The sequence below is a fragment of the Aythya fuligula genome, chromosome 3, assembly GCF_009819795.1.
Source record: "Aythya fuligula isolate bAytFul2 chromosome 3, bAytFul2.pri, whole genome shotgun sequence".
Taxonomy (NCBI): Eukaryota; Metazoa; Chordata; class Aves; order Anseriformes; family Anatidae; genus Aythya; species Aythya fuligula.
In genome coordinates this window covers 34,367,989-34,395,609 of record NC_045561.1, presented here as the reverse complement: position 1 = coordinate 34,395,609, position 27,621 = coordinate 34,367,989, and the positions used below count along the sequence as shown (strand labels likewise).

At 35.6% G+C, this 27,621-nt stretch overlaps 1 protein-coding gene across 4 annotated transcripts in view; it reads left to right on the top strand.

Moving 5' to 3' along the window:
• The window catches only part of KIF6 (kinesin family member 6), a 174,559-nt gene that overhangs the window by 111,525 nt on the left and 35,413 nt on the right, over nt 1-27,621 (top strand). For all 4 annotated transcript variants that reach the window (XM_032183487.1, XM_032183488.1, XM_032183486.1 and 1 more), the window contains 2 exons: nt 2,691-2,793; nt 9,474-9,529. In XM_032183487.1, the coding sequence (XP_032039378.1) occupies nt 2,691-2,793; nt 9,474-9,529 (159 nt within the window). The remainder of the gene's footprint in view (nt 1-2,690; nt 2,794-9,473; nt 9,530-27,621) is intronic.

Sequence of the window (27,621 nt, the reverse complement as noted above, 5' to 3'; positions counted from 1 at the left end):
ACACTATGCTACAGTGTTAAAGGAGAGGAGAAAGTATTTGGCACATAAGAGCAAATGAAAATGTTTTCTATGAGACTAATAGTTTTAGCTGAACTGTTTGAGAACCTTGACAACAATGTGCTATCATCAATGATTTCTTCTCTTAATTCTGCTTTTATTAATATCATTATTACATATAGCGTTATAAATATATATCAATTTACAGCTAGAGAAAAATGAAGTCAATAGAGCCTTGTTTTAAAAGAACACGTAGCTTATTTGTTTGAATTAGGCTTAGGAGAGAGAGCATGCCAATAATTTTAGTGCATGTTTGCACTTGGAGGCCATCTGAAAGAAGACAACATTACTTTATGAAATTATAGGTCATTTAAGGAAATATAAACAGCATGACTGAAAATACATTAAGCATGCAGAAGGAATAATCTTTACTGAACAGAATGAAAACACCACCACTCCATCAAGCTTCCAATGTTTCTTGCAGTCTTTTACTATTAACATTACTATATTCCCTTATTATTATTCCAAATGTCTCTATCATTATCCGCAGGCTACAGCATTTGTTCTGTAGCTGTTTTATGCTCATATTATGCTGAGATAAAAACTGATTTTAACTGAGATAAAAAATGTTTGTTTTTTTTTAAGCTTCTTTCCTGAGATACCATTTTCAGAATGTAATTGTTTGCTGTTCCATATACTTCAGTATTTTCTTAAAACGGACTGTATACACTGGAAAATTTGTCCTTCCCAAGAATTCTGGAGATCTATTTATGAGTGCTTTGTTAAGCTGTACCTGTTCAATTCTGCTGCCACTTAATGTAATAGGGGAAAACTGTTATCAGGTTACCTTTAATTTTAGTTAATGCATTTCTGCCTGGAAGAAACTGTAAGCACCAAAAAAGTTTTTGTTTTCCAAACCTAATTCCAATTCTTAAAGGCAAAGCATTGTCAGAAGGGTTAAATACTTTACATTGCAGTACTACGTATGAATAAAGTTGTTTCACTGTTTATTTTAAGCTCAGCTGTAAATTTCATTAAGTCTTTCTGCACTTAATACAAACTTTTTCTGAAAATAAAATAATAATTCTAGAGGGTCAGCTCAGGCTGCATATTAAAATTAGTGCTAGTGATGGGATGTATGTACTGTAAAATTCTGCTTCCAAAGCTGACTTATTTTCTTCAATGCAAGCATAAAACACGAACACTATCTTCTCAGGTCATTATCAGAGAAAAATATATTTTCCTAAATCCTCTTGCTCTTTTGGATCACACAGCAGCAAAACTGCACTGTATCTTTCTTTGATTTTCTTATTCAAAAAGGGTGGAGCATTTCTGCATGCTTTGCCATTCAAACATTCCTGGTGGTTCTATTTTCAACTCAAAATGTTTAAATTAGTAGCAGATGTGTTGATTCTTTTGACTGAAATAGAGGGCATTTTTTTTCTGCTATATTTTGAATAAAGATTTTTTAAAACTTTTACTGATTATTGAACCCTAACTGCTAGTCTGTGTTACCAGCCTTCACTGTAAACAGTATCTTACACCACAGAAATCTCATACAAGTCAGTGAAAGGTAGTCCTGAAAGGAAAAGTACAATGAAAGGCAGCAGAATACATTCTGGAGTGACTATACAATGCAGTTTTTTTCATGCGAACTCAGCTGGACTAGCAAGGTGTAGCATGCTAGTATTGCATAGCCCAACATCTGTTTATGTATGCTTTGTTAATACATGTCATCCCTGCTTACACAAAAATTGCAAAGTAGGTAGCCAGGAAAATAATATGCAAACATTATATGTTATTGGTAACATTGGTCAGTTGCCACAAACCATATAGAAAACTCTTGCACAGCAAAATCCCAGGAAAGTTTACACAATGGATGTGGGGCTCTTGATAGCTCTGAAGCAGGAAGGCAGATTTGTGAGTAGCCTTTGAATATTTTTTTTGTTAATAGTAATACAGATACATGGTTTCTTGTATCTGTAGATCATTCAGCAGTGATAACTGGTAAATAAGACAGACTATCATACTTTTCTGGAGTAATCCTGAAAAAAAAAAAAAAAGAAAAAAAAAAAAAAAAAAGCAAATAGGTCTTGAACTTCTGGTGCATGTTGAAAGTTTAAAAGGCAAGAACCAGCCATTTTTGTAGGTACAATATCTGAACATCTGATTCACTAAAAGGAGGTGACATTCACTAAGAGTGATGAAACAGTAATTAAAAGAAGCCCAACGTTTTTTCTTCACAGAGCACTGAAAATATTCAACTCATGTCTTGGGGCAAATATGGTAGAAGAATGAAAGAAATACAGAAGCAAAGTGCAGCTTGATACCTCATACTCTTATACTTAAGAAATACCTCATATTATACTTAAGAATATTTCATATACAACATTCACATTTTGGTTTTATTTATGAAAAATGTAAGTTGTCTTGAGAAATTATACAACACAAATATTCATGCTTTAGAGAAATTAAGTGAAAACAAATTAATTTGTCAGGTAAGAGAGCTTTTGTCAAAAATACTTTCCTGTTGCTGGACCACGAAGCATAGTCTACTGTTTTTTTTTTAAGACCATTGGGCTGATTTGCTATATTTGTCTAAAAAGAAGTTAACTGAATGTGAAATGCCTGTCTCTTGCTTATTTTGAAGTAGTTCCCTTTTTTTTTTTTTTTTTTTTTTTTCCTTGGGGCAGGAGGAAAGATGTCCCTTGGATGTCAGGAGGCTTTTGAAGTTTTCAAGTGGGACCATGCTGACAGTGTAACCATTGAGGACAACAAACAGCTTCTAAAACAGAGGTGAGTGTCACAATAGTACAGCTGGAGACAGACATCTGAGAGTTCATTATAAGCCTGAATAGGAACATGTAGTTTTACGCCAAACATCCTAAGCCCCTGTTAAGATGTTGGTACAGAAACTTGGCCTTTTCTTACAGGGGATATTTCATATTTGGAAGGCACTAAGAGATGATGGAGGGAAAGTCTGAACAGAATATGAAAATGGCATGAGTGATTTCAGTGCATCTTTCCACAGGCTTTATTCATCTTATCTTCATAGCCTCATTAAAGCAATGTGGTAAATGGCATTCACGATCAGGAATTATCTAGAGGAAGTTAGATTCATGTGACTAAACTGATTACTGTAATTTCCATTGTTAAAAATGCTTTACTGGCTTCAGCACTGAATTGGACAGTAAGCTAGGAGATGTTTAACAGATGCTTTTGTCTTGCTTCTATCTTGTTTGCCAAGTGACTTTAGCTTCTCTCTTCCAGTTTTGCACTCTAAAACAGAAATAATACTTTCTACGCACATTTATTGTTAATGCTAGCAAAGCACTTCAAAATCTTCTGGTGAAGATGATGAGAATGGATAAATATTAAAAACATGAATTTTAATAAAGTGGACTTTAAGCATCTCAAAAATCAAACCACCAAGACTTTATCATGCTGATTGTAGAAAAGTACTGTTTCACTGTCAGTTTTACAAGTGAAATATAATGTTTTTAGATCAGACATGTCAAAAGTATATCTCTCAATGTACCCTTCTAACTAATATTCCCCTAAACCATTTTTTCTTTTCTTTTTTCTATTTTTCTTTTTTTCTCCTGGGGTCTCTTCCTTCATGTTTTGTCTGCTTTTTCTGCTTTGTTAACAGAACAATTTTCCTACTTACCAGGCATTAAATACATTGTTTTCAGGGTCACTGTATCTTATATATATTTACTTCAGTGTAATTCAGGCAAGAAATTATCTGCTCCATGTCTCCATGGTTTATTCAAGATCTTGCTATTTACCACTTTCATGAATTGGTTAATTTTCCACCCAGGTCTATGACTTGTAGCCACGGGGGCACAAATTGCCAAGGCATTAGAAGTTCATAAAGTTTTATTCACATAAACTGGATATTTAATAATGCCTTTCTTCTGATCAATAGATCAGATGATGCCACATGTAACTTGCACTGCAGTCATTTCTGACGTTACTGTCTATTGAGAGAACACTTCATGGTTACAGCGTGGTCATGGGAGCACAGCACTTCAGAGCCATGTCTGGAATTTACTCTAGTTAATCACAATTCTGCCATATTTTCTCTGATAGTTATTACTATGAAGCAAACCAGTATTTCCTTCTGGTTTCAGAACATGTAATAGAGATGGGCAGAACCCACAAACTGACACCAGATTTACTTTCCCTAAAGGACAAATTGATTCACATTCATGCCTTGGATAGCCCCTCTCTAATATGCAGCAGCTGATTGCTGAAATCGGTGCTGTGAATGTTCGTACCTTGGAGCAAGACAGTTTTCCCCTGCCATTTTCAATGGATTTTAGTAAAGATGCTTGTAGCTCCAAGTTTACTGAGTTCATTAAACTGGATTTGTATCAAGTCCAGTCTGTAATTTTGAATGCAGTCTCTGAACCACCAGTTGCACAAAAACTTGGTTACCCAGCCAGTGTTCAAATTGCACAGGAAGAAGTGTGTGGACACCACACGTTTAAAGGTTACCATAACTTCCATCTACATGTAGCCCTCTCATGTTAATATTTTTGTGTACAGTTACATAACCACTTCTGTCATACCACAAACAGTATTTGGTTCACAACTTACTTATTTTTAGCTGTCATATTTTCTTTCTTTGGGTATTTTGGGTAGATTCTCTTGGCTTGCTAATTATACCATTCTTGTATTAACTGAATGGTGAACTCTGGTGAGCCTAGTTGAAAGTTTGACTGTGAGGGTCACAGCTGTTGCTTGGGCTGTGAAGTTATTCACATGGATGTGAATCTATATGAATTATGGAGTCTTCCTCCTTGGAGATCTATAAAATCCTCCTGGACATGGTCTTAATAACTTGCTCTTAAGTGGCCTTGTTTGAGTAGGGGGTTGGACCAGCTAACCTTGTTGGAAGAGGTCACTTCCAACCTCACCCATTCTGTGATTCTGTCAATATACACGTACATATTTGTAAGTACACAGTATTTTTTCTATAACTGCCTGTGTATAAACTATCAAATGTAATCAACTGATCAAATCAAATACTGAAACTATTTATTTTGTCTTAAAAAAAAAAAAAAAAAAAAAAAAAGTAAAAGAAATACTGTCTCAAACATAACACTTTTTGTCTACCACTTCAGAGATCTTTACAGGGGTTTAACTCAGTATTGTAACTCAGTATCATCCCTGGATTAAAAAAACAAAACAAAACAAACAAAAAAAAAAAAACACACAGGGAAGCTTATTTAGTTAAGGGTAATTTCTGATTTACGGTCTAAGTGAAAGACAATAGATTCAGACTATCCCATTAGTAGAGTTACCTATGGGAAGTACTAAAAAATTGGCCTTGTAAGATAGAAAGGGTGATCTTTTACAGCTTAGGCTGCAGTTAATACAAAACAACTCTTTCTCATTTTTCTTCTGTACAACAATAACTGCAGCCCTGCTTAAGAATCTACATGTATGTTTATGCCCAGACAGAATCAGACTTCTGGAATTTGGACATCCTATACTTGACTTCCAGAGAACTTAGTAATGTCCTGTTCCTCAATACAACAGTGTTCTCTTAGCATTGTTTTTCTAAGGTGGAGAAAAATGTGTCTCATTTTCTGGTGAAATATACTAGCGAGAAATCTTCCCAGCTAAGCAACTCCACTGCAATATTGTATACTGCAATAAGCCTTTTAAATCCCATCCTAGTCAGTATTTCCAGAATTAAAATTCTACTGAGCTTACAGATGTGATGTAAGTCTAGTTTCCATTTTGTTGTTCTCCATTAATTTTTTTCCACTTGCTTCTTTTCCTGCTTTCTGTGTCTCAGCTAGTTAGCGGCTAACTTGGTTTTTAAGTAGCTATGGATGAGTTTCATGGAAAGGATGAGTATCACTTAGGTCTAATTAGAAATGAGTGAATGTTTGTGTATTTCACTAAATATCTCCAATCTCTCATTTGACAGCGTCTGAATTTGTCTTATTTTACACTATGAGTTAGGTATTTGTTTTTCAAAGTATTAATTTTTTGATTACTGATACTTATGTTCAAAGAGTTAAATCTTTGCAAAATTTTCCTTCCCCGGCAGTTAGTGTCCAAATTCATTCTGGCGTTTTCGACAGAATATTTCATCTTGTAGATACTAGAAGCCATGATTCAGCCTTCCTACAGAGCAGTCTCTCTTCATGTAGGATTCTCATGGACTCTTTGGAGCTAACAATATAATCAATCACTCATCACTATTCATGCTGATATCAGTTTTATGCCAGACTTTTTATTAGAGCAGTATCAAAAGTAGCCTTTTTTCTTCCAATATTAGAATCAAATCTTATGTGTTTATCTTGTTTATTTTGTTTGTCTATGATTCATAGTCAGAGATGGAATTTCTTGGTCTGTTATAAATTAATGCCAAATTTTAGTTTAGGTTATAGTGCCAGCTAATAAACTATGGTGTTTGAGAAACAGATGCATAACCCATTCAGCTATTCGTATTTTGAAGGCAGCAAGCTATGAATAAGGTCTGGATAGACATCTGGCTTCAGCTTGTCTAGCTAAATCTATCTGTGAACATGAATCAGAGTCCACAGGACTTTTGCCTCAATAATTTCTAAGTAATTGATGAGCTTAGTATTTGGTCTATGGGATATGGAGGAAAGAAAGAGGTACTTTGGAGTGTTCCCATTAGATCTTCACACAACCTTCCATACCTTTTGTGTTTTATGTCAAAACAAGTTCTAAGTGGGAAAGGATTATATAACGTTCTCACAGATGCTTCAAAGGCTTCTGCCCTCCTTATGCGAGATATAGTAAGTGCGGGAGCTGTTTAACCACATTGAATTCAGCCTTGAAAACAAGTGTCCATGAGCAGATCTGAATGTGGTCACATGAAATTCCAGCACTTTCCAGTTTTACAGGGAAATGGACTAATCGAGAATGGGTAGTTTTCCAAGCCCCACCTTCCCAGGTGAAAGTTACATTTCTTGACTAAGTTTTGCCACTATTTGAGTTAGTCAAAAATACAGTTTGCAGATTTCCTCAGTTACTTTGGCTAGACGAAGACCTAGACCAAATCATTTGAACAGTTACTTAACTATAAAGTGTTATAGTTTTGCCTTCACATTCAGCAAGGGTCCATTCACACACATTGAAATAACAATTCAGAATTTCATGTCAATCCTAATGGCCTACGACAAAGGTCACAATGCAGCAAATTATTCTTCTACACTTCAAACTATTACAATGGATACTTCCTTGAACAATGTTCAGACATTGCCATTGTACGTTGAACTGATTGTCATGATTCTTACAGCAGAATCCACTTGGCATTTGAATGCCTGATCTAGATACCATTTTTCCTAAACAGCTTTATATAGTACTGAGTTAAATAAGTGTAGTAATTATGTCAACAACTGCTATAAAATATCAGAAAACTGATAGGAGGAAAAAAAAAAAAAAAAGGATAAAAGGAGAAGACCTCAACCTCAAGTTCTAGCAGGTTATAGGGAATGTAGAGGATATAAATGTATTCATTCTGCTCAGTAGGCAGCTGCTTTGTAATGAAATCCCTAGATATCACACATTTACTAAGGAGCAAGACATACAGTGAGCAGAATGCTTAACAACACTGAAGTGAGCATCACTGCAACATCATGCTGCAAGCTAAAAAATAAAATTCTGATCATTAGAATATTTTTCATACCACATAAAGGTTTGGTGATTTGAATATAGTCAGGAAGTTGTCAGTAAATTAATTTTTACATGTACCTACTGAAAATTTTTAAGCACTGTAGTCCATCTTTAAAAAATGACATTTTTGGCTATGAAATGATTACTTATTATTTTAATAATTAACATCTAAAAACATCCTAATCATGGACTAGGATGCAATTATACTCAGTATTGTTCAAATATAACAAACATGGTCTCCCTAAGAGCTTGCAGTATCACTCAGCATGCAGGTGAGCAAGATACTTCGTCTGTACATGGTTTATATTATTCCAGTCTTAACAATTTGGGATAGATGTCTGTGCTGTGATTCACAATATTTTGCATAGGAATGCAATTTTTAACATTCTTCAAGTCACTTAATCTCGCTGTATCTCAGTTTGCTCTTTCTAAAAATTTCTGTAACAATGTTTTGCAGTCAAGAATGCTTTGAAGATTCTTTGACTGATGTTATTCGGTGTTTTGGGAATGTAAGGTTGTAAAAAGTGATCATTGCATTACCTCTTATCAAGTACAATCTCAGACAAACATTTCTTACTATGAATAATTTGCTACTTAAATTCAATCAGCTATAGCACAAAAAATACAGTGAAAAGGCATATAAAAACAATTTTCATCATTAGTTGGGGACTGAAAACTAAAAAAGGATATTTTCAGGAGAAATATAATTACCAGCTCTAGACTCATCTAGGCCACCAGAGTTAATCACAACTTTTGTAGAAAAGGACAAGTGATATTTGATTGCCACAGGTGGTTTTCTTTTACAGCACACTCAAGAAATATGTGAGTAGATTAGTGCTGTAAACATTCTGAGAGGAGAACCACCTACTGAGTCACTAAAAACACATCCTGCAACATGCTGAGCTTTCCTTGGTCTTTCCTTCAAGAAATGACTGAGTTAATTTTTCTTGTCAAAACACTACCCCAAGATGGAAGGCCTCATTTTATGCTAGGATGGTACAAATATGGCATATTAAGTAAAACAAATCTTGTGAATTACAAAAGGCAATTAGTAATTTTCTCAAAGGAAAACACACAAGTTAGTCTGTATCTGTCCCTTATTTACAATGATTACATTCCTCTACCATGAAATACCCCAAGGGAAACTTCACTTTTCCGGTTTTGTTTTGAGGTCCAGTTACTTGAATACTACAAAGGGACTTTCTAAAGCCTGATTAATTGATTTGGTGGATATTAATTTGATGGAATTAGTTTGGTGGATATAATAAGGGCTAGCTGTAGAAGATCAGAATAATTTACTTTTGTCACACTTTCTTATTTTTCTGTTGAGAGGTTTCTTAGTGACAGGGGTATACGTGTTCACACATCACAGTGATTACCAGCAATGTGTAAGTTACATGCTTAAATATGAATTTTCCTGGGGAGCAAATGTTCTAATTTTGTTTTTACTTCGGATTTTTTCTCTTTCTATATTTATATAGCTGTATACATTGCAAGTAATTTATCATATTAAAATTAATATCATAGCCTAATATGAGTATTTAAGAGAATCCAATTCTTAGAATTGAAATAACATAATTTTAAAAATTTATAGCTACAAATTTATTTAGTCTGTCTTATAAACCCATTTGTTGCATTCAGAATTGTTTCTTTTAGGCCAGACTATCTTTTTTGATGGAAAATTGTTTCCTACCAGTTCTACTTACAAAACAAAAATTGTCATGAAGAATTTGGTATTTTATTGTGAACAAATAGTTTCACTAGTTGTGCTTTTGAATAATTCTGTATCATTATGCTTGCATTGACAGGTTTGCTGAAGCTAAATGCCTTGGAGAAAAAATAAATGAAGTGAGAAATAAAATAAGTGAGTACATTTCAGCTTCATTTTACATCTATAGCTGATGAAATTGCAGCATTCAGAGGATACAATAAGAGATTTATTTTCTAAAATAAATGAATCAATGGATTATTAATATTTCCAAAGAGATAAATTGTAACTGATGATAGCAGTAATCATTTTATGTATCTTTTTTTTTTTTTCCCAAATAATATGAAAACATGATTATTCCAAATAATGTGAAGAACAGCTCAGTTCTTTATTTGAAATGAGATCTGAAATTTAGCAAAGGGAGAAGTTAAGGTATTAACATTGGATTTCCTGAATTTCACTGCAGGATAAAATGATCCAAAGAACTTTGTTCCAAGTTGTGTCATCAATGTATTAAATTCATATAGCTTTTGATACAATAAGGTTTCATTGTTGAATTATTCCTCTGCACTTCCTTTATACAGATTAATTAGAATGACTCTGAGGAGTCCTTCAGCTTGGTGGGAGGGTTCTTCATATTTTGTTTTAGGGGCCCGACATCATATGTTTGGCTTCCAGGTTCAAATTATTCAAAGCCAAGTCACCTAGAGATACATTCAACCTGAAGCTGGGTTTTATCCAATCCTTCTACCAGCCCTTGATATGTTCCTAGGTGATTTCTGAGTTCTGTTGATTCCCAATCTGTAACCTCTTTCCTAACAATTGGCTATCCAGGCTCTATGTCAGATGTGAAACTGTTCTGTTATCTATCACTGAAGTCTTTGTCATCTGTATGCTGACATTCAGGTGAACCAAGTCCCTGTAGGCTGACATTCAGGTGAACCAAATCTATTCAAGATTCCAGTTACAGACCATGAGGGACTAATTTTAAAAGTGATTTAGCATCCAGTGTCATCACTACTTGTCTCATAACAGCAGTTGACTGCTGGGAATGGACAAAAATCTCAAGGCTCTCCTGACGATTGCTATGTACTTTCACCATATTCATGATAATATTCTCCATGGTCATGAAAAGTAGCTACTGCCAGATTCTATTGTCAAGAAACTTCAGGTACATCACAATTTCTGCTCAGAGATGGTACACAGTATGTTTCAAATTAGGTGAACTATGTGGAAAACCTTAGTTATGTTGTCACTGTGTGATAAAACATTGCACAAAGGATGTTTTGAAGGGATCTAGAAACCATAGACATCAGGTGCTGAGCCAGCATTCTGAATACTCTGCTGTTTCAACAAAGTCATGGCACATTATAAATCTGCCCTTCTCTCAGTAGGCATAATTATCTCCTTCAGGCTAGATAGAACATAGCTCAATACGGACCTTGTGCATGGATGTCCCAAGATTGGCCAGTGTCAGTAAAAGTTCAATATCCGCCTTGCACATACAAGTCTCTCCTGTGTCCATATAATCTCACTTAAATCCTGCCATTACAGTCACGTGGTCTATCCAGCTTCTCTGCTTTTTTATAATCTCTCAAAGAATTACAAGAAGCTGATTTTGGTGACAGTAATACACTTATGTCCCGAAAACACTAGTCGTCTTGAACTTGGTCTGGGTTCTGTAGCTCTACATGTGACTCCCAAATCCACATTTTCCACAGCTGTAAACTGCACAGGTTGATAGTAAGGGAAAGCTGACACATGTCAGTCAAACTATTTCTTAGCAACATGTGTCAGTTGGCTTATTCCCATCATCAACTTAAAAAAGCAGGTTAAACCTACTGTGGATGACAATGAATGTTATCCACCATGTAACAGGAAGTATCACCAAGGTGAATAATGCCTGTAGCTTTTGGACATCACTGTGCCAAGGTGTGAATGTAAACCATTAGATCAGGATACAACCTTTTCTTTTCCTCTGCTTCCATCTTGAAGTCTGCATTGTCCTGACTTAATTCTGTCTCCTGGATTTACTCATCTATGATAGGAAGCCCAAATGATGTCTTGGCCTAGACTGAGGTAGAACCAAAGTCAGCAGTGGCTGTCAAACTTTTTTCTTTTGCTGATGTTGAAAACCATTTCAAAGCATAAGTATACAAAGTATATTTGCATAAGTATACAAAATATACACTGAATATACACCAGCAATAAGTAGTCACACACTAACACATCATGCTCATTGCCAGGAGCTGTGATAGCGCTGCTTGGGGATAGGAATTTAGCAGCCACCTTACACACACCTTGTATTTCATTAGTCTCCATTTTTTTTATTTTGGTCTTAAAATGGAAGAATATTCTTTTCATTTAGTTCATACTGTAATCATATTGTATGAATAACAAATTCCATCCAGGACATGCAGATTCCATATGGATATGCTGATCTCCACAGATTATGCAGTACTTTGTGGATGGTTTTTAAATACTGATGTTTGAGGCTTGAGAGTGATCATAACATACAGTCCTTCCTTGAATTCTTTCTGTGTAACGTTATGCTGCATATGAAAATTAGCACTCTGGTTGACCTACACACTGGTTTTTATTCTCCTATTCTTTTCTCCTGTCCAGCATTCTTTTGATCATAGTTGTAAATAAATCTGCCTATTAGCACCTCTCTAAAAATAAAAACTTTACATCAAGAACAACACTTGCTGGCTTACTCAGCTTAACAAATGCGATTACACTGGTTAACATAGTTTAGCATCCTGGAAAAAACTTTAATTTTTCTTGTTCATCATAGTATGCATAACATTAAAGATGCTAAGTAAGGCTATTAAGCTGCCAAATTTTTACTGAAAATGTGGCAGGAAGAATAAGAGCCATCTGCAGCCTGCAACTAGATCTTTCATTTACTTTTATTGTTATTTTGGTTTCCTAAAGCATTCCTGGCTGCCTTGTGCACAATCAAGAACAGATCCCATCAATATCAGTTTCTGTTATTTCTAAGCTACACTTAATAGTACAAAACTATGCACCGCAGAGGTTATAGAGTACATTTCATGCAATCTGATTATATACTGAGATAGTGACAGTAGTTGGCTGTAACTTGTATGTCATAAATATCCTTTCATTCTGACTGGAAATATTAGTGTTTTGCAGTAAAAAGTACACAGAATATTCCAACCACTTCTCAATTACATTAGCATCTCAAAAACACATCAGGATATTAGAGCTGGAAAAAGTAATCTGGAATAAGATTTTCATGGTAGGCTCTTGCTGGTGTTATAGCTTGCATAAAAAGATTAAGAAACACAGATGTAGTCTAGATTACAGTCTAGATGTAAACTGGGTTTAAGAGCAAAGTGACTGTAATGTAAGAAATGAGACATGGTTACCACGTGCCTTTGCTTCTATACCACATATTCCTGGATTCTGCTTCCTTTTATATTAATAGAAGAATGTAGAGATTTTTTAAATTATTTTTATGGAAAATAATATTTATCAGATTTTTCATCGTTCTTACTTTTCACCATTACCTCCTAGAAATAAGAAAGTGCATTTTCTTGTATGATGATTTTTTTCTTCTTCTGATTTCCAAATAAAGGAGCAAATTTCTTTGGTGCAAGCATTGAGGAGCATGTTGGTGGGCGCTTGTTTTTCAGTGTCAGTATACTGCATAAATACACTATCAAAAGGCAGAGAAATTAAGACTGGATTTGGGCTACGTAGATGTGTCTGGATCAGCTTGAGTGAACTATTCCGAATTGTTTACATATGACTAGGGAACGTAACCAAGGAGTAAACTTTAAATTGCAAATACAGAATCATCAAAATCAAATCAACGTAAGTAAAACTGGAAAGAAATAACTGAGAGGTCAGGGAACTAATTGGAACTCTATAACCAACATAGGAGAAGTAGTTGACAGTGAGCCAGTACTGACATGCAAATAAACTTTTGTCTTTCTAGTCTAATATTAAAAACTCTAAAATGTATATTTCACTGGCTAAGAAAAGAGAAATATATATATTTTTTTCTCATTAAAAAACATGATGTGTCACTGCAAATATTTTTGTATTTTATCATTCCCATAGAGTTAGGGGCTTTAACAAGAGATGTAGATCCTTTAAAGTATTACTTAAAAAGTCTTAGTTAAAAAAAAAAAAAATGCTGAAGCCAAGAATTTTATTTCAGAATAGTAAAGGTATAGAATCTCCTCTTGGAAAAATTGAGGTATTGTGCCTAGCATGTTGTGATGGGTCAGCCTTGGGTGGCTGTCAAGCACCCATCAAATCACTTTCTCACTCCTCTTCCTCAGCAGAACAGGGGGAGAAAATAAGAAAATGTTCATGGGTCAACATAAAGGCGGAGAGATCACTCACCAATTGCTATCACAGGCAAAACAGGCTCAACTCCGGAAAAAAATTATTTATTCCCAATTAAAATAGACTGGAATGATGAGAAGCAACGACAAAAATCTAAAACACCTTCCCCCATCCCCTTTCCCATCCCCTTTTTTCTAGGTCTTTCATTCAGACCTTCATTCTCAATGTCTCTGCCTTCTCCCCTGGCAAGTGACACATGGGGAATGTGGATTGGAGGTCCATAAACATTCCTCTCTGCCACTTCCTCCTCACACCTTTTGCCTAATCCAACATAGACTCTCGATAACCTGCAGTTCTTTCAGGACATACCCACCTGCTCCAGCATGGAATCTTCCAGAGGCTGCAGGGAAATACTCCACTCTTGTCTTCTCCATGGGTTGCAGGGAAATCTCTGCTCCATCGCCTGGATCACCTGATCTAAATAACTTTGAAGCTGTTTGCTGGAAATGCTACCTCTCTCCCAGGCACTCTAAATACCAATTAATAACAATGCTCTGCCTTTCTTGTGATCAGCACAGGTACAGATATAGCCCTTCACTATATAGGCAAAGCTGAGTTATAGAACTTGGTGTCTACTTAGCCTGACAGAGCTTAATTTTGTTAATTCTGGACATCTTACCTAGCCTGTCAATTCCTTTGAAGTCTATATAGGGGGCTGGGCTAAAATGAATCGGTCTATTATGATTTCTTTCTTGATTTTGTGATACTTCATGAGGTATTTATGAAACAAGAAAGTTGCTATATAGTTAAGGTATTGAAGGCTGCTATTCAATATAAACAGAGCAGTGTCTTCCAGAAGGGCTAAATCTTTATCTAAGAAAGCCTGAAGAGAAGCTGGACAGTTACAGACCCTTCATATAAGGCAGATTAACCTGAGGGACACAATGTGGGCCATACCAAGGCTGCAGAGTCAAGTTATCTCTGTCAATCTTTGCTGTCTAAGCCTGCATGCCATCCACCCCACTGCACTGCTAGATGTACTCGTCCTGTGCACATCAGTGAAATATTAAAGGCTTCTCACTGTCTGGGAAAGGCTAGTCCTTGCTGGTTTGCTGTAAAGAAACCTTCCTAAACTGCTGGGACATCTAGTCACATATCTTTTGGCTCTGGTTGTTTGTTTTGCCTACTCAGTCATAGTCAAGGAAAAGTTTGGAAGAGCTTTTCCAGGTTGTGGTACCTCTTTTGAGATCTGTTGGTGAGGAATTGAGATGATGTCACCTTTCTTTGGAAAGCAAGGGTAGTAATTCTTAGTCTATGTTTTATACTGACAGCAAAGAAAGTGTTTTAACACTTGCTACCATGGTCAGATTCAGTGCATACATATTTATCCTTCTGCAGCAAGATGACCAGCATAGTAGAACGGATTTCTGCTGTCATGATGACCAGTTTGACTAGCAGGAGGGAAATGATCTTCATGAATCTAAAGAGTTTACAGTGATCAGCATCCAGTGTGTGGACAAGTCTGGAAGCAACTAGCTGTTGCAGTCTGGAAGGTGGATAAAGCAGACATCAACAGTCTGCCAATAATCCAGTTTGAGCTCTTGGTGTTGTGGTATCACAGATTTATGAGGTGATTCAGTTAAGTGTGAGGAACATAACTGATATGATTGATGTCATTAGATGTTTTTTTCAGAGAGTAGGTTTTCCAAACTGCTCAGGGTGTCAATATGCAAAATGTGATGGCCAAAAAATGCATGTATGGGACAATACTTGCAAAGAAAGTGACGTGGAAATATAGCATCTCTCTTGTCAGGGTTAATAGTTTTATTTCTAGGACATGGTTATCAGCAAGGTGTTTTTATACCATTACCAAAAGCATTGTGTGAAAATTCTGACAGGAAGGAGAAAAAGTCGACATCTAAACAAATTGCAAATCATTAAATAACAACAGAAAGCCGTAAGTGCTACTATATGGATCATAGAGCAAGAAAGAGTTGGGGACATTAAAAGTACTGTTTTCTGTGTATGTTAAAACAATGCGTTCATTCAGAATTTAGTGACTACAAATGTTTCTCATGCACAAAAATGTGCCACATATTAGAAGCATTTAAGATTAGTAAACATTTCCAGTTCATCCCTGTAAATGTCTGTTTTGGAGTACTTACACCACTAGTAAGGTTAATTTTTTCCTAAGGAAAAAAAGTGTACTAAATGGTATTTAATGCCCAAAGGAAAGCAGCTGTTGTTTTTAGTCTGTCCAGAAATAAGCTAATGTTATAATTGAAGCTGAGAGAGAAAGGGCAAAGTCATGTGGGAGTAATAACTCTGTGAGGAAACAGGCACTCTTGGAATGAGAAAGGGTGGGTGGGTGGATTATGTGCACATGATGTTGATGATGCAGCTATACCCACAGGAATGCTGCACTGCTCTGCCTCATTTCAACCTTGGGTTTTAGTGCACAGGATTGTAGGATACCTAAACCAATGACAGTCTTTAATGAGGGCATGTCCTTGTATTGCAAAGCAATATTATTGAAGGGTCTTCAACTAATTTTCTTGCAAATATTCAAAAAATTGTCCTTTTACATCACAGTTCATTGAGAGCTTCTCTGAAATAGTAAGAAATGAGGGAGATTGAGGACAAGGTGTAACAGTGCTCAAGGACAATATTGATCCCAACTCACTGTCTTATAGCTTGCACTATTATTTCTGTGAATTCAATGTAAGTGTAAAACCTAACTGGAACCTAAATAATGTAAAACCTGCATTTATAAACACCCTTTTTCTATACATGCAAGACTGTAAGTATGTATACATACTATGGAAGACAAAAAATGCTCACTCGTGACAACAGCAGAGATTTAGTGTATATGACAAAGAAACTTTATTTAAATTTAATTCAACATTTATTTTAATTTTATTTTAAAATGAGAAGTCAGGTTATAGAGTTGAGAATTAAAACGATGGTATAAAAGTAGCCCACTTCTGGCAAGGTTTTAATTTGAAGATTTATAATCTCTGATTACAGCTGCTACTCCTGCTTCATAATTTTTGTATTGCAGTATGTAATGTTTTCTGTCTGAAAACTTCTGGGTAGCAGCATTATTCTGAATTAGAGATGGACAGCAATGTACCTAACACTTGGTGTTGGTTTAGTAAAATAGTTCTTCCTCATACAGCCACAATTTCCTTACTTTGATCATCTACTATTTTCTCTTTCTTCTTCCATAGCTTGTTTCTTGCTGTCACTTTTTATATACACATAAATACACCTTTTCTAAAGAAAAATTAAGGACAGGTATACTCACATGATTTTAACAGTCTGCATATTGTTAAAAAATTTGGCTCTTTTTTTCTATATGGCACATGAAACAGATGAAAAAAAAAATCCACTATTTTTAGTGGCAATAGCAGCAAGCAGTAAGGGTATTAATAATTTATGTGAAGAGAAATTAGGTACAAAAATACAAAAAACTGACAAAACACAGTAATGGAAATATAGTTGCACAGCTATATTGCTAGCCATTGCAAACATTTTAGTTTTTGATATCTTCCTCTGTAAATAAATGCTTCATTGATTAACAACTCTACTTCCACATACTTGGCACATTTTAATAATTGATGAAATTTTAATACATGTCATAGCACAAATGAAAGACAGTAATGACGGTAGTCTCATCTTACTGCCTGCAAGAAATTCTCTTTTAAGAAATTATTTTCTTATGGTCATTCTTCATCCCCGTGGAGATAAGCAAAATGGATCTACTTCTAATTGCAAAACAAGAATATTTTATGTAAGGTTTTTCTTTAATCTTACACTGCTTTATGAAGGGAACTGATAACCACTTTTTGCATAGATAAAAATTGAAAAAAGATAAAGTGATGTTTTCAGGTAGAGATGGTCAGAGAGCACTCTGTTGTCTATGTTGTATATCTTCAGTGTTTAGCTTCACAATCAGGAATGAATTACTTTGAGAAAGGAGAACAATTACTGAAGAACTCTAATCCCAAGGATGACTGTAGGAATGTAATGCATATTTTAGTCTATGATTATATGGATTGAAAGAGTTGAGAGAAGTCATGCACGAACAAAACAGCGTTTTTTAAGATATAATTCCTTCATTGACAAAAAATCCGTTCTTTACATGGAACCTAAATTAAATGAATATGTTGCTATGATTTGCTATATGAAAAGAAACTTCATCAAAATCAACATGTTGCTTTCTTAAAGTCTATAATATAAGTGGTATTATCTATTAATTTCGTATTAATGTAAATGTTTTGAGTCAGGACAATAGGTCACTGGACATTGTATCAGCTATGAATGAAATGAGGCTAAAATAAGGGAGAAATTACTGTGCTTTGAAATGCTTTCCATTCTTCAGCGTAACTATTTGAAATACTTATTCGTTTATAGAAATGAACATTGAGACTTCAGAACTGCTGATTAGTATAATTCACTGTTCTGGTTTAATTCCAGAACGTATCAAGTACTTACACAGTCTTACATCAGTTGTATATATATTCAGTGAGTTTTACTGGAAATGACTAGTGCAGAGGTAAAATAGTAGGAGTGGTTTTAACAAAAGACTAAAAAATTGCACAGAAAAAAAAAAAAAAAAGAAGAAAAGGTTACATTCCACAGGCAAATCTGATTCCAATGAGATGCAAACAGCTCATAAATAAATGAATTCACTATGAATAGATATTTAATGAATAGATAACACAATAATATCATTCCACAGTGTTTTATTCTTCAGATAGCTTAGTATGAATTGCTGTTCTTAGCACAGACCTTTAAAGTCTACAGAAATTGAAATCTTGAAATCTTCATTCAAGAAAAACTCTAGCTGAGGGCAGTTTTAGTTCTACTTGTGTAAGGATTGAAAAGAAGATTCTGAAAATATTTCCATGTTTGACTTTATCGTTTTCATTTCAGTTGATAAAGGACAACAAGCATTAGATATGACAGTAATTTAAAGAGTCAAATTAAATTGCTCATATTATGAAATATGTTCCAATATAGTCCACCTTTGAGATCTCCAAAGCTGCCTCCTTGAATCGCACTCACAATTTCACCAAGCTTTATACAACTGAGGCTGCTCATCCTTCTGCTGGTTTTGAGAGCAATCTATCATTGTGCACTCAACCAGCCATTTTGGGACTGCCCTCTTTTTAAAAGGTGCAGTGAGGACTACTACTGTGAACAATGAATATTACTATTCATTGTGAACTACAAACATCCAAAGGAAAAAAAGTTGTTAGTTGTTCTTTAAGACATGCTCATATATACAATCAGAATTTGTCCTCCTATTTTTCTTGCCAAAGTTTCTGAGAGATTTTCAGGTATTCTGAGACTGACAGGGAAACAAAGACTGTATGTGTGCTGCACAAGTTGGCTGACGCAAGATGTGCAACCATATGAACGTAGACTGTACTTTGTAAGAAAAAGCAGTCATACATAGATAGCCATTCTTTCTGGTTCTAATTGTCTTTGTTTCTTTTGTTTATCCTTTCATTCTGTTTCTTATGAAGAAAATCTGTCCTCCTGCTCTGCAATAGAGGTATAATAATCCAACTTCGGTGGGAAGAATAGGCCAATTTTATGGTATGTTTTTAATTGATGTCCTTGACCTCCATGATGTTTATCAAAAGCATCTGTCATGCTGAATAATTTAAAAGAATGGTTAAGTAGTGAGGCTATTTGCAGGGGATACTCAGCAATTAGGAGAAGTTAGTCTGAGATTTTTTGATGATGCCTAAGAGACAGGTTGGTTGTGACCATGTTTTTTAAGAGGCGCAAAGAAGAAGCTGTTTCATAGATTTTTTTTATTATTTTTTTTAGAGAGAGAGAAAATATTATAAGCTATATTATAGTACAGAGTATGTGGTCTAAACATGGATCTATTTAGCAAATTTCTAACACTCAGTGGCTTGTCCAAACACAAGGAGTCTCTGTGGATTGGAAGTGATTTTGCATTTGATAAAAGGTGTGGCTCTTTAGGTATCAATCAATGTGTAAAAATGTATATGTCAGGAGGTATTGCAGCAAAAGAGAAGGATAAATTATTTTAAATAAGAAAATCTTTCCTGACATCTTAATTCTTCAGAATTAGCTCAGCTGGTATTCAGGAATGATACAACAGGTATAGAGTGGTTTTTTCCAGTACTTTTCCTTATTTTACCACCAATTTCACCCTACAGAAGTATTGTGTAGTGCCTTTAAATATTACACAGAGTTCTGTGTCACTAGACAAAAACTTGCATGAACAGTAAGAGAATTTGCCATTTATCTTGTTCTTTGATTAGAGTCCATTCTTGATATGGAGAAGCTCCCTGGGACCCGAGGGAATTCAATGCTTGGTACTTGAAAGCTAAGGGTCCCAGAGGTTCTTCAGACATAAATCTGAGCAGCGCAGTGAATCTGAAATGCTCAGAATGTGTTGGGCATGTGCAACTGGGCGCTCATGCAGCAAACACAATGTAACCCATCCAGCACCACCTGTAGGTGTCAAACTGACTGTATATGCCCAGCTGGCTCCTACAAAGTCTGCTCAGTGTCATGCTGCATGTGTGATGGTTATGTGTCCAGGATTTCTGGCTGCCTGGCAGCTGCTACCCCAGCTGGACTGCCGAGTACCTGAGAAATTCTGGACAAACAGCCAAATCAGTGATCTAGAACAAGCCAAAACAGTAGCTCATCATAAGAAGTGGTAGATGTGACAAGTACACTTCAGTGGAGAATGGAAGCTCTCTGAAAAGGGAGATTTCCTGCTTACTGCTTCTACACTTCTCTTTGAGCAATGGGATGGATATACACAAAAAAATAAAGCCTCGGTACATTTAGTCACCATGGATTTCTTCTCTCTTGGGAAGCTGTCTACATGTTGCAGATGTCCTCTGCTGCTTAACAGAGAGAGAGTCAGTCTTGCTCTCAGGACACAGCAATATCTGTCAGAAAAAGTAACGCAAGTAGTGTTTCTACCATACTTAATCTGGAGTGTCCAGCTATGCTATAAACTGCAGAGGGATGTCCCTTCTGTCTAACATAACAAAGCATGTTAGCTCTTCAAAACCTGCAGCCATCTGTGAGAAAAACAAAGGAGAAAACAGGCCACAGGGACAAACAGTCCCCCAGCTGTAATTTCCCAGCTGGGATGTTATTCAATGTGGCTCAGTGCCTAGAAGCCTCAGCCTGTTTCTGATCTCCAGGTCAGTTTCAAAGTAGTTTTGTAATAAACCAGGCATGTTTATGTGTCCACCAAAAATAGCAGTAGCTGTTAAAGCTGAAGCCATTGGGCATGGTTGACACAGTCTTCAGATTCTTTCTCCTTAATTTCTTGGCCCAATTGTTTTGCAACATAATGCTGAAAAAACATAATTCCTATGTGTGTTTGTTTTGGATAAATATCTGATCATCTTGCCATTATGACTGTATTTTGGAATCTATTTTTTAAATGTTACGTTTTGGTTTTTGGAAATGTGGAATTAAAAATACCGAAAGACAGCTGAGTTTCTGCAGATTTTATTTCTTAACCACCTTGTCACCATCTGCAGTTTTTTCTTTGTTAGAAATGTGATTTACTTTGCTTTACAGGATGCTACTTCTTATTTTTCCATTTGGTTACAAATCCTTCCATTTAAATTTATTTCCTTCTTTCCATAATGAAGTATAACTTAGTTTTGCCCCAATTCCACTAAGGTTCTTTTTCTGCTGATGTCCAGCTCATGTCAGGCATGATTTCTGTGTCTCAGTTCAGTCAGTAACCTGTAGAGCACAAAAATCCTGTGATCTCTCTCAGCATCTTTCATGTATCTCCTTTCTCAAGGTGCCATGCAGGTAGAATAGGTGTCATGAATTTCCCATAAGCCTGGCAGGTAGCTACAAAATGGTAGCTGGTTACTATCTTGGGCAGACTTAGAGCTGTGATGAAATTCCCCATAATCTATTTTCTTGTTCTAGGAGCAGCCAGTTGGCTCATAATATAAAGTGGTGGGTGACAGGAGTATATTTTTCTTTCTCATTAGTTAAAGGTTCATGTTAATACTTTTTTGTTGTTGTTCTTTCAGTGTTTGTAGTGAATCAGAGTAATCAATGTACTTGTATTTTTGATTTATGTGAGAGTTTGTGCCTAGAATCTCAAGAGAAATCACTGGAAGGTAGCATAGGAGCTGGGCTCACATTGTGTTGGAGTAGTGAGGTTACATTTGGTTAGTGTAATTCTTAAAACCAACAATTAAGGAATAAACAATTAAAGTAATACCGTTAGCTGAATGACAGTCCCCAGAAAACTGATAGTAAGATGAGCAAACAAGGAGGGAAACCAGACAAGAATATGAAGTCCATTATCATAGCCTGTGAAGTAATAGTTTGCCTTTCTGTAACCAGGCGAGACAATCCATCTTTGTCATACTTACTGTACACAATGTAAATGTTTCTAATATACTAATATTAGAAATAAAATTCAGTCTAATATAAAAAAAATAAAATTCAGTCTAATTCTTGTCTCACTTCAGGAGCACCTGGAGTGACAGCAGCTGTACCAGAGCTGTCTGTGCTGCCGCTGCTCCAGCGCCAGGTCATGCACGGGTAGTTGTTGGAGAAGACAGAAGGAACAATGTTATTGCTATCCGTCTGTCAGTCCTTTGTTAGTGCAGGATTTGTCTCCCCTGATCTCCTCGATCTGAGGCTGAAAAGGGAATTAAGGAGCCCTAGCAGCCTTCTGTCAGCCTTGCTTCTTTTTCTGCTTATCCCTGTAAGAAGAGGATAGAGGATACCATCTGCAGTAATGCAAAATTGTCCTTGCAGCAGTGCTTAGGAAATTTTTAAAATGAAATTGTTTTGGAAGGTACAAATCTTCTGGCTTCAGGGGGTAATACATATGTTCATGCCAATGCAAAATATTGTCTATTGTTTCAGTGTAGCTTACATATGTTTATTTTTACTTTCAAACAATAGGCAATGCCCCTGGGTGACAGTGCATAGGCTGAATGAGTCCATAGAACGAGAAAACATGATTTGTCAAATGACTTATTCAGAAAATACCAAACTGAATGAATTCATTTGAACAGTTCTATTATGCTCCCCTGATGTGCTATTCTTTAAACAGAGGAACCTTATTAGTGTAACAGTCACTCCAGGCCTAAGATGCTAATGTTTTCTTTGGAACTATGTTGGAATCTACATATGTAGGAAACATTTTCATTTTCTAATTATTACAAATGATGTTCTGTTCTTTAGAAATAGAAGTATTTTCTGGGGAAAAAGTTATGCTCAGGAAGAACCTAAGTAAACACTTTTTACTTAGGGTTTTCTCTAGAATAACTAAAACCAAATGGACCGAGCTCATTGGATTCAATTAAGTTATGAACTGCCGTGACTATATACTTGGAAAAGTACCTCTCAGTAACAGATTTTCTGCTTGTAGTCTGTCTACAGACTGAAAATAGTATTGCTGGATTGCTGTGCTCCAGTTTGCTACTTTATTAGGCTAGTAGGTTCTGATGCTGTCAGTTTGTTAAATTTCCTCTTTAAAAGAGAAAATATTAGATATTTATCACTATATTATAATTTTTAAAATATTCCAACATTCTTTTGTACACAAAGTTTCCCTTAATAGTGTCTTTATTTAGTACTGGGTATTCGGAAAAGTTGGGAATGAGGAATCAGTCCCTCAAACTCTGGATATGGTAGACCCATTATCTCATTCAGAATTACACTGTCGAAGAATGAGAATAAGAAGCTCTCTCCTTCATGAGCACTGAAATAGAAAATTGTGTTTCATAGGATCCTGTGATTCATTTACACATCTGGCCAGCATTGATGAATATTTGCAATATATGCATATGTACTTACATGCACCAAAATACAATAGCTGTTTTTTCCAAACCAACCTACTTCTTAAATCATGTAGAACTATTGATATCTCCACAGCTGGTTGTGAATGTTGCAGAAGGAGTGCAATCAACACTGAACAGTTGTATTATGAAAATATTCTCATATGCTTTTCTTAAAGCTGAAGGAAGACTTCTGTTCAGAGCTGATGATATCATTCTACAAGTTATATACAATCAGGATGCATTTTACATTGCTGAACAGTTAAAGAAGCAGGGTTAGGCTCACCCAAACCACTAAATATATAAAATATCTTTACAGAGAGCTATTCCAGGTTTACCTGGGATGTTAATATGCTTCTAATACACACCCACACCTCCCACCCAAAACAAACAAACAAACAAAAATGTTCAAGAGGTTGGTATATTTATCACAATAAATAAGCATTAAAATTTGTCACACGCCCATTTCTATTCTGACCTTGTCTCCATGCTCTAAGACCTGCTACTTATTTTTAAGCATCTTAAATTTGGCCATTTGGGGGAAATTAAAATAAAATTATAATAAAGTTAAAATAAAATTAAAATAAAATTAAATAAAATAATAAAAAAGCCCTGTATACAAAGCTGTTCCTCTGACTTTATTTTCCTCGTTCTTTATCTTCACATTAATTTCTCAGAAATAATCAAGAGATAACTTGTACTTAGTCATATAGATGAGCATCCAAAGCACTAATTCACAGATTATGATTTCTTATCCATATGGCATTGCTTTTCAGTCATGCTTTTGGGGTCAGCTTAATATTTAATTCATGAACAAATAGATGTGATAAACAACAGAGCAACAGCTTCCAGATGTGCATCGTTTCTGACTCCTTTCCAGCATAAAAAAAAAAAAAAATAGATACACAAAGTATTTCTTAGCTTTGGACAACATGGAAAAAAAAACCTCTGGCATTCAAGGTATAGCTTAAACGAAATTCGAACACCTGGATTCAGGAGAGCTATCTAGAAAATAAAAAAGATTCTCATCCACTTTTATTCATGAAATACAGCAAAATTCCTTTGCTAGTGCATAGAGAAGTACTGCTATACTGACTGAACTGACTGTCCAGTTGCCTATCTCCTATCCATTGAGAATCCAGAAATTACATGTTCTGCTGCTGAAGTCTCCTGAAGAGTATTTTTTGATAAACATCCATGTTTGGCTAAAAATGCTTGGCAGCATTGAGTTCAACTTAAAAATATATATATTATAAAAAAAAAAAAAAAAAAAAAGATGAGTAGTGACAGCCAACTTTGGGATGATAGTATAAAGTTCTGAGCATTTGTTTCTAAACTCAGAATGCATCCAGGCTCTCAATTCCCGTTTCAAAGAGATGTGGAACTGCATTCCAGAGCACTTAGTGCGTTCTGTTGGTTAGCCTAGATATCCCAGTATTGTATATGCAAACTGTTATGAATTTATGTGCACTTCCCATAGTGCTTCCTGTGCCTTTGGGCAAATGGGTCTGTAGCATTCCCCTCATTTAGATTAAAGGGACTTGGAGATCACCGCAACAATACAGGCCTACAGAGCCTATGACAATCTGTACTTAAAGGAAAGGAAAGGTCCAAAATGCTATCATTAGAAGAATACAGTTTTTGTACAGGTTTCTCGTATAGCCCTATCAAAGAACTTTTGTATACCAACCAGGAAGTGCAAAAGGTAGTCAGAAAAAAAAAAAAAAAAAAAAAAAAAGAAAAAAGAAAAAAGTGTGGGATAAAGGTAATTGTGGAAATGCAGACCAAGCAATGAATAGTTACAGAAACTATTCATCTATCAGGAAAGTGTAAGCATTCCTCTTAGAAAAATAATTATGATGTAATCTGGCCAGAACTAACAAGAACATGTAGGAAACGGGAAGGCAAGGGAGTTAGTATGGAGATTAGAGACAAAGTTGGGGAAGAATTTAGAGGGCTATATCTTGAACAGCTCAAGAAACAATCAGTGAAGTCAAGTGCAGTGTTATTCTACAGCAACATGTGGCAGAGAGGACTTTCTTATAAGAAGCTTTCTGTTTGTAAATTAGATCATGCTTGAAGGTATTAAATATGTTGATATAAACTGTTACTGCCTCTGTTGAGTACTGCAAGGAAGAGAACATGTCCCAGTCAGATATTTTAAATAGTAATCTCAAAATGTGCAGTAGGCTACACCATAATAAAATGTATGCCTTTGAATCCATGATAGATAAATTTCAAAGAATGAGAGTATGTTAGGAGAATTGCGCATTTCCAAATGTGTTTGGTAGAAGTTGTACTTCCAATTTTGAACCTGTTGTCTTTCTGAGGTTCTCTGACTGATGACTTCTACTAAATACTTCTACATTTACCTTGTTCTTAGTGGTCTGCCCAATCTCTTTGCTGGCATTTTCAGTTTCTACATCTTTGTGACTAGAAAAGCCTGCAAAAGACTGTTTAGTTGTATTTCACGGGTTCCTGTTAACTTAATGTTAACTTATGTAAAATAACTTAATGTCATAGCTTAAATTGCCAATAAAGTTGTGCTTGTGCTGAGTTGCCAAACTGTGCCGGAATAGCCAGAACACAGGCACATTCTTGCTTCTACCTGCTCTATTTTGGGGTCAGAAACCTTTGACAGCAAACTTTGAGAGGGGGAGAAAAGGGAGAGAGAAGGAGAAAGGAAAGCCAGTTAAATCTTAGACTGCTGCAGATGTTTCTTCTGTGAACAAAAGGCAGAAATCTGATGCAGCAGGTTATACTTTACGATATGTTGCTCAAGTATTGTCATTAATATATTTTTAATGCTGATGAGACTCATCTTACCTTGAAAAATATGTTGGCTATCGTCAGAAGACCCTGAGGGCTTCAGTAGTGATTTTTCTTTCCTGATGCCTAAGAGACTTTCTGAAAGTTAAGGCTCATCAGTGTACGTGGAGGTTTGGCCAACCTTGTATTCCAAAATAGATCACTTGCCTCAGAAATAGTGTTGAATCAGGTTGCCAGTGCAGACTGTTTTGCCTCCCCAAGTTGTCCTCAAAGAACTATTTGATCCTTTTATTTTATTTTATTTTATTTTATTTTATTTTATTTTATTTTATTTTATTTTATTTTATTTTATTTTATTTTATTTTATTTTATTTTATTTTATCTTATCTTATCTTATCTTATCTTATCTTATCTTATCTTATCTTATCTTATTTTCCATTGCAGCAGGACAAGTGATATAAAGAAGAATAAGAATTTGCCCCAATTATTTCTCTGGCTCAGAAAAAGGCTGAACAGCTTGCCTGCTGTTACTGTTGTGGGATGCTGAGATAAAATAGATGTTTTTGTTGTTCCATGACTTTTCTTGACAGATACTTACTATCATATGTTGTGTTCTTATAAAATTTCAGCACCAGATTTTCAGAAGTATCTCATACATCTGATAAGATTTCCAATAACTATCTCCATTTGAAGTTTCCTTGTTTGAGAAATTACTTCATTCAAGTATCTCCATTTGAGTTCAGTATCTCCAAGTTAAATGCCTGAGTGGAGATAAGGTATTTTAGAAATCCTTTGTAAGCTGTTAAAACTCCAGCCTCAAACTCAGTTGAAGACATTTCCCTACAGGGCTTATGGAAGTTATGTGAGTACCCTGCCTCTCTGTCTGTAAAACCTTCCTCACAGATGATTAGCTGAATATACAGCTTCAATATGTTCTCATTCAGCAGGATATTTTGTCCTCCTCAAGTGGCTACATACAACTTTATTAATTAAGGGCAATTGATCCAGATCCTAGAGTAGGTCTTCACAGTTGGGTGACAGCTGGGTCCAACTGCATACGTAGGAACCTTGCATTACTAACAGTGAACCTGCCTACTTCTGCAGGCCAAGAGACAGTGCAACACTTGTTTATATGTTGTGGCTTATTTTGTTCTACTAACATCTGAACCACTTAGAGATTTGTGGATCTGTGCAAGCTGTCCAGGACAACCACTAGACAGCGAAAGAAAAATGCACTCTCTACTGGTCTAATTACAGTAGAATGTTATGCAGAAACTCTCAAAACAGTCCTCTCTCAGCGTGCCTTTGTCATGGGTGAAAGTT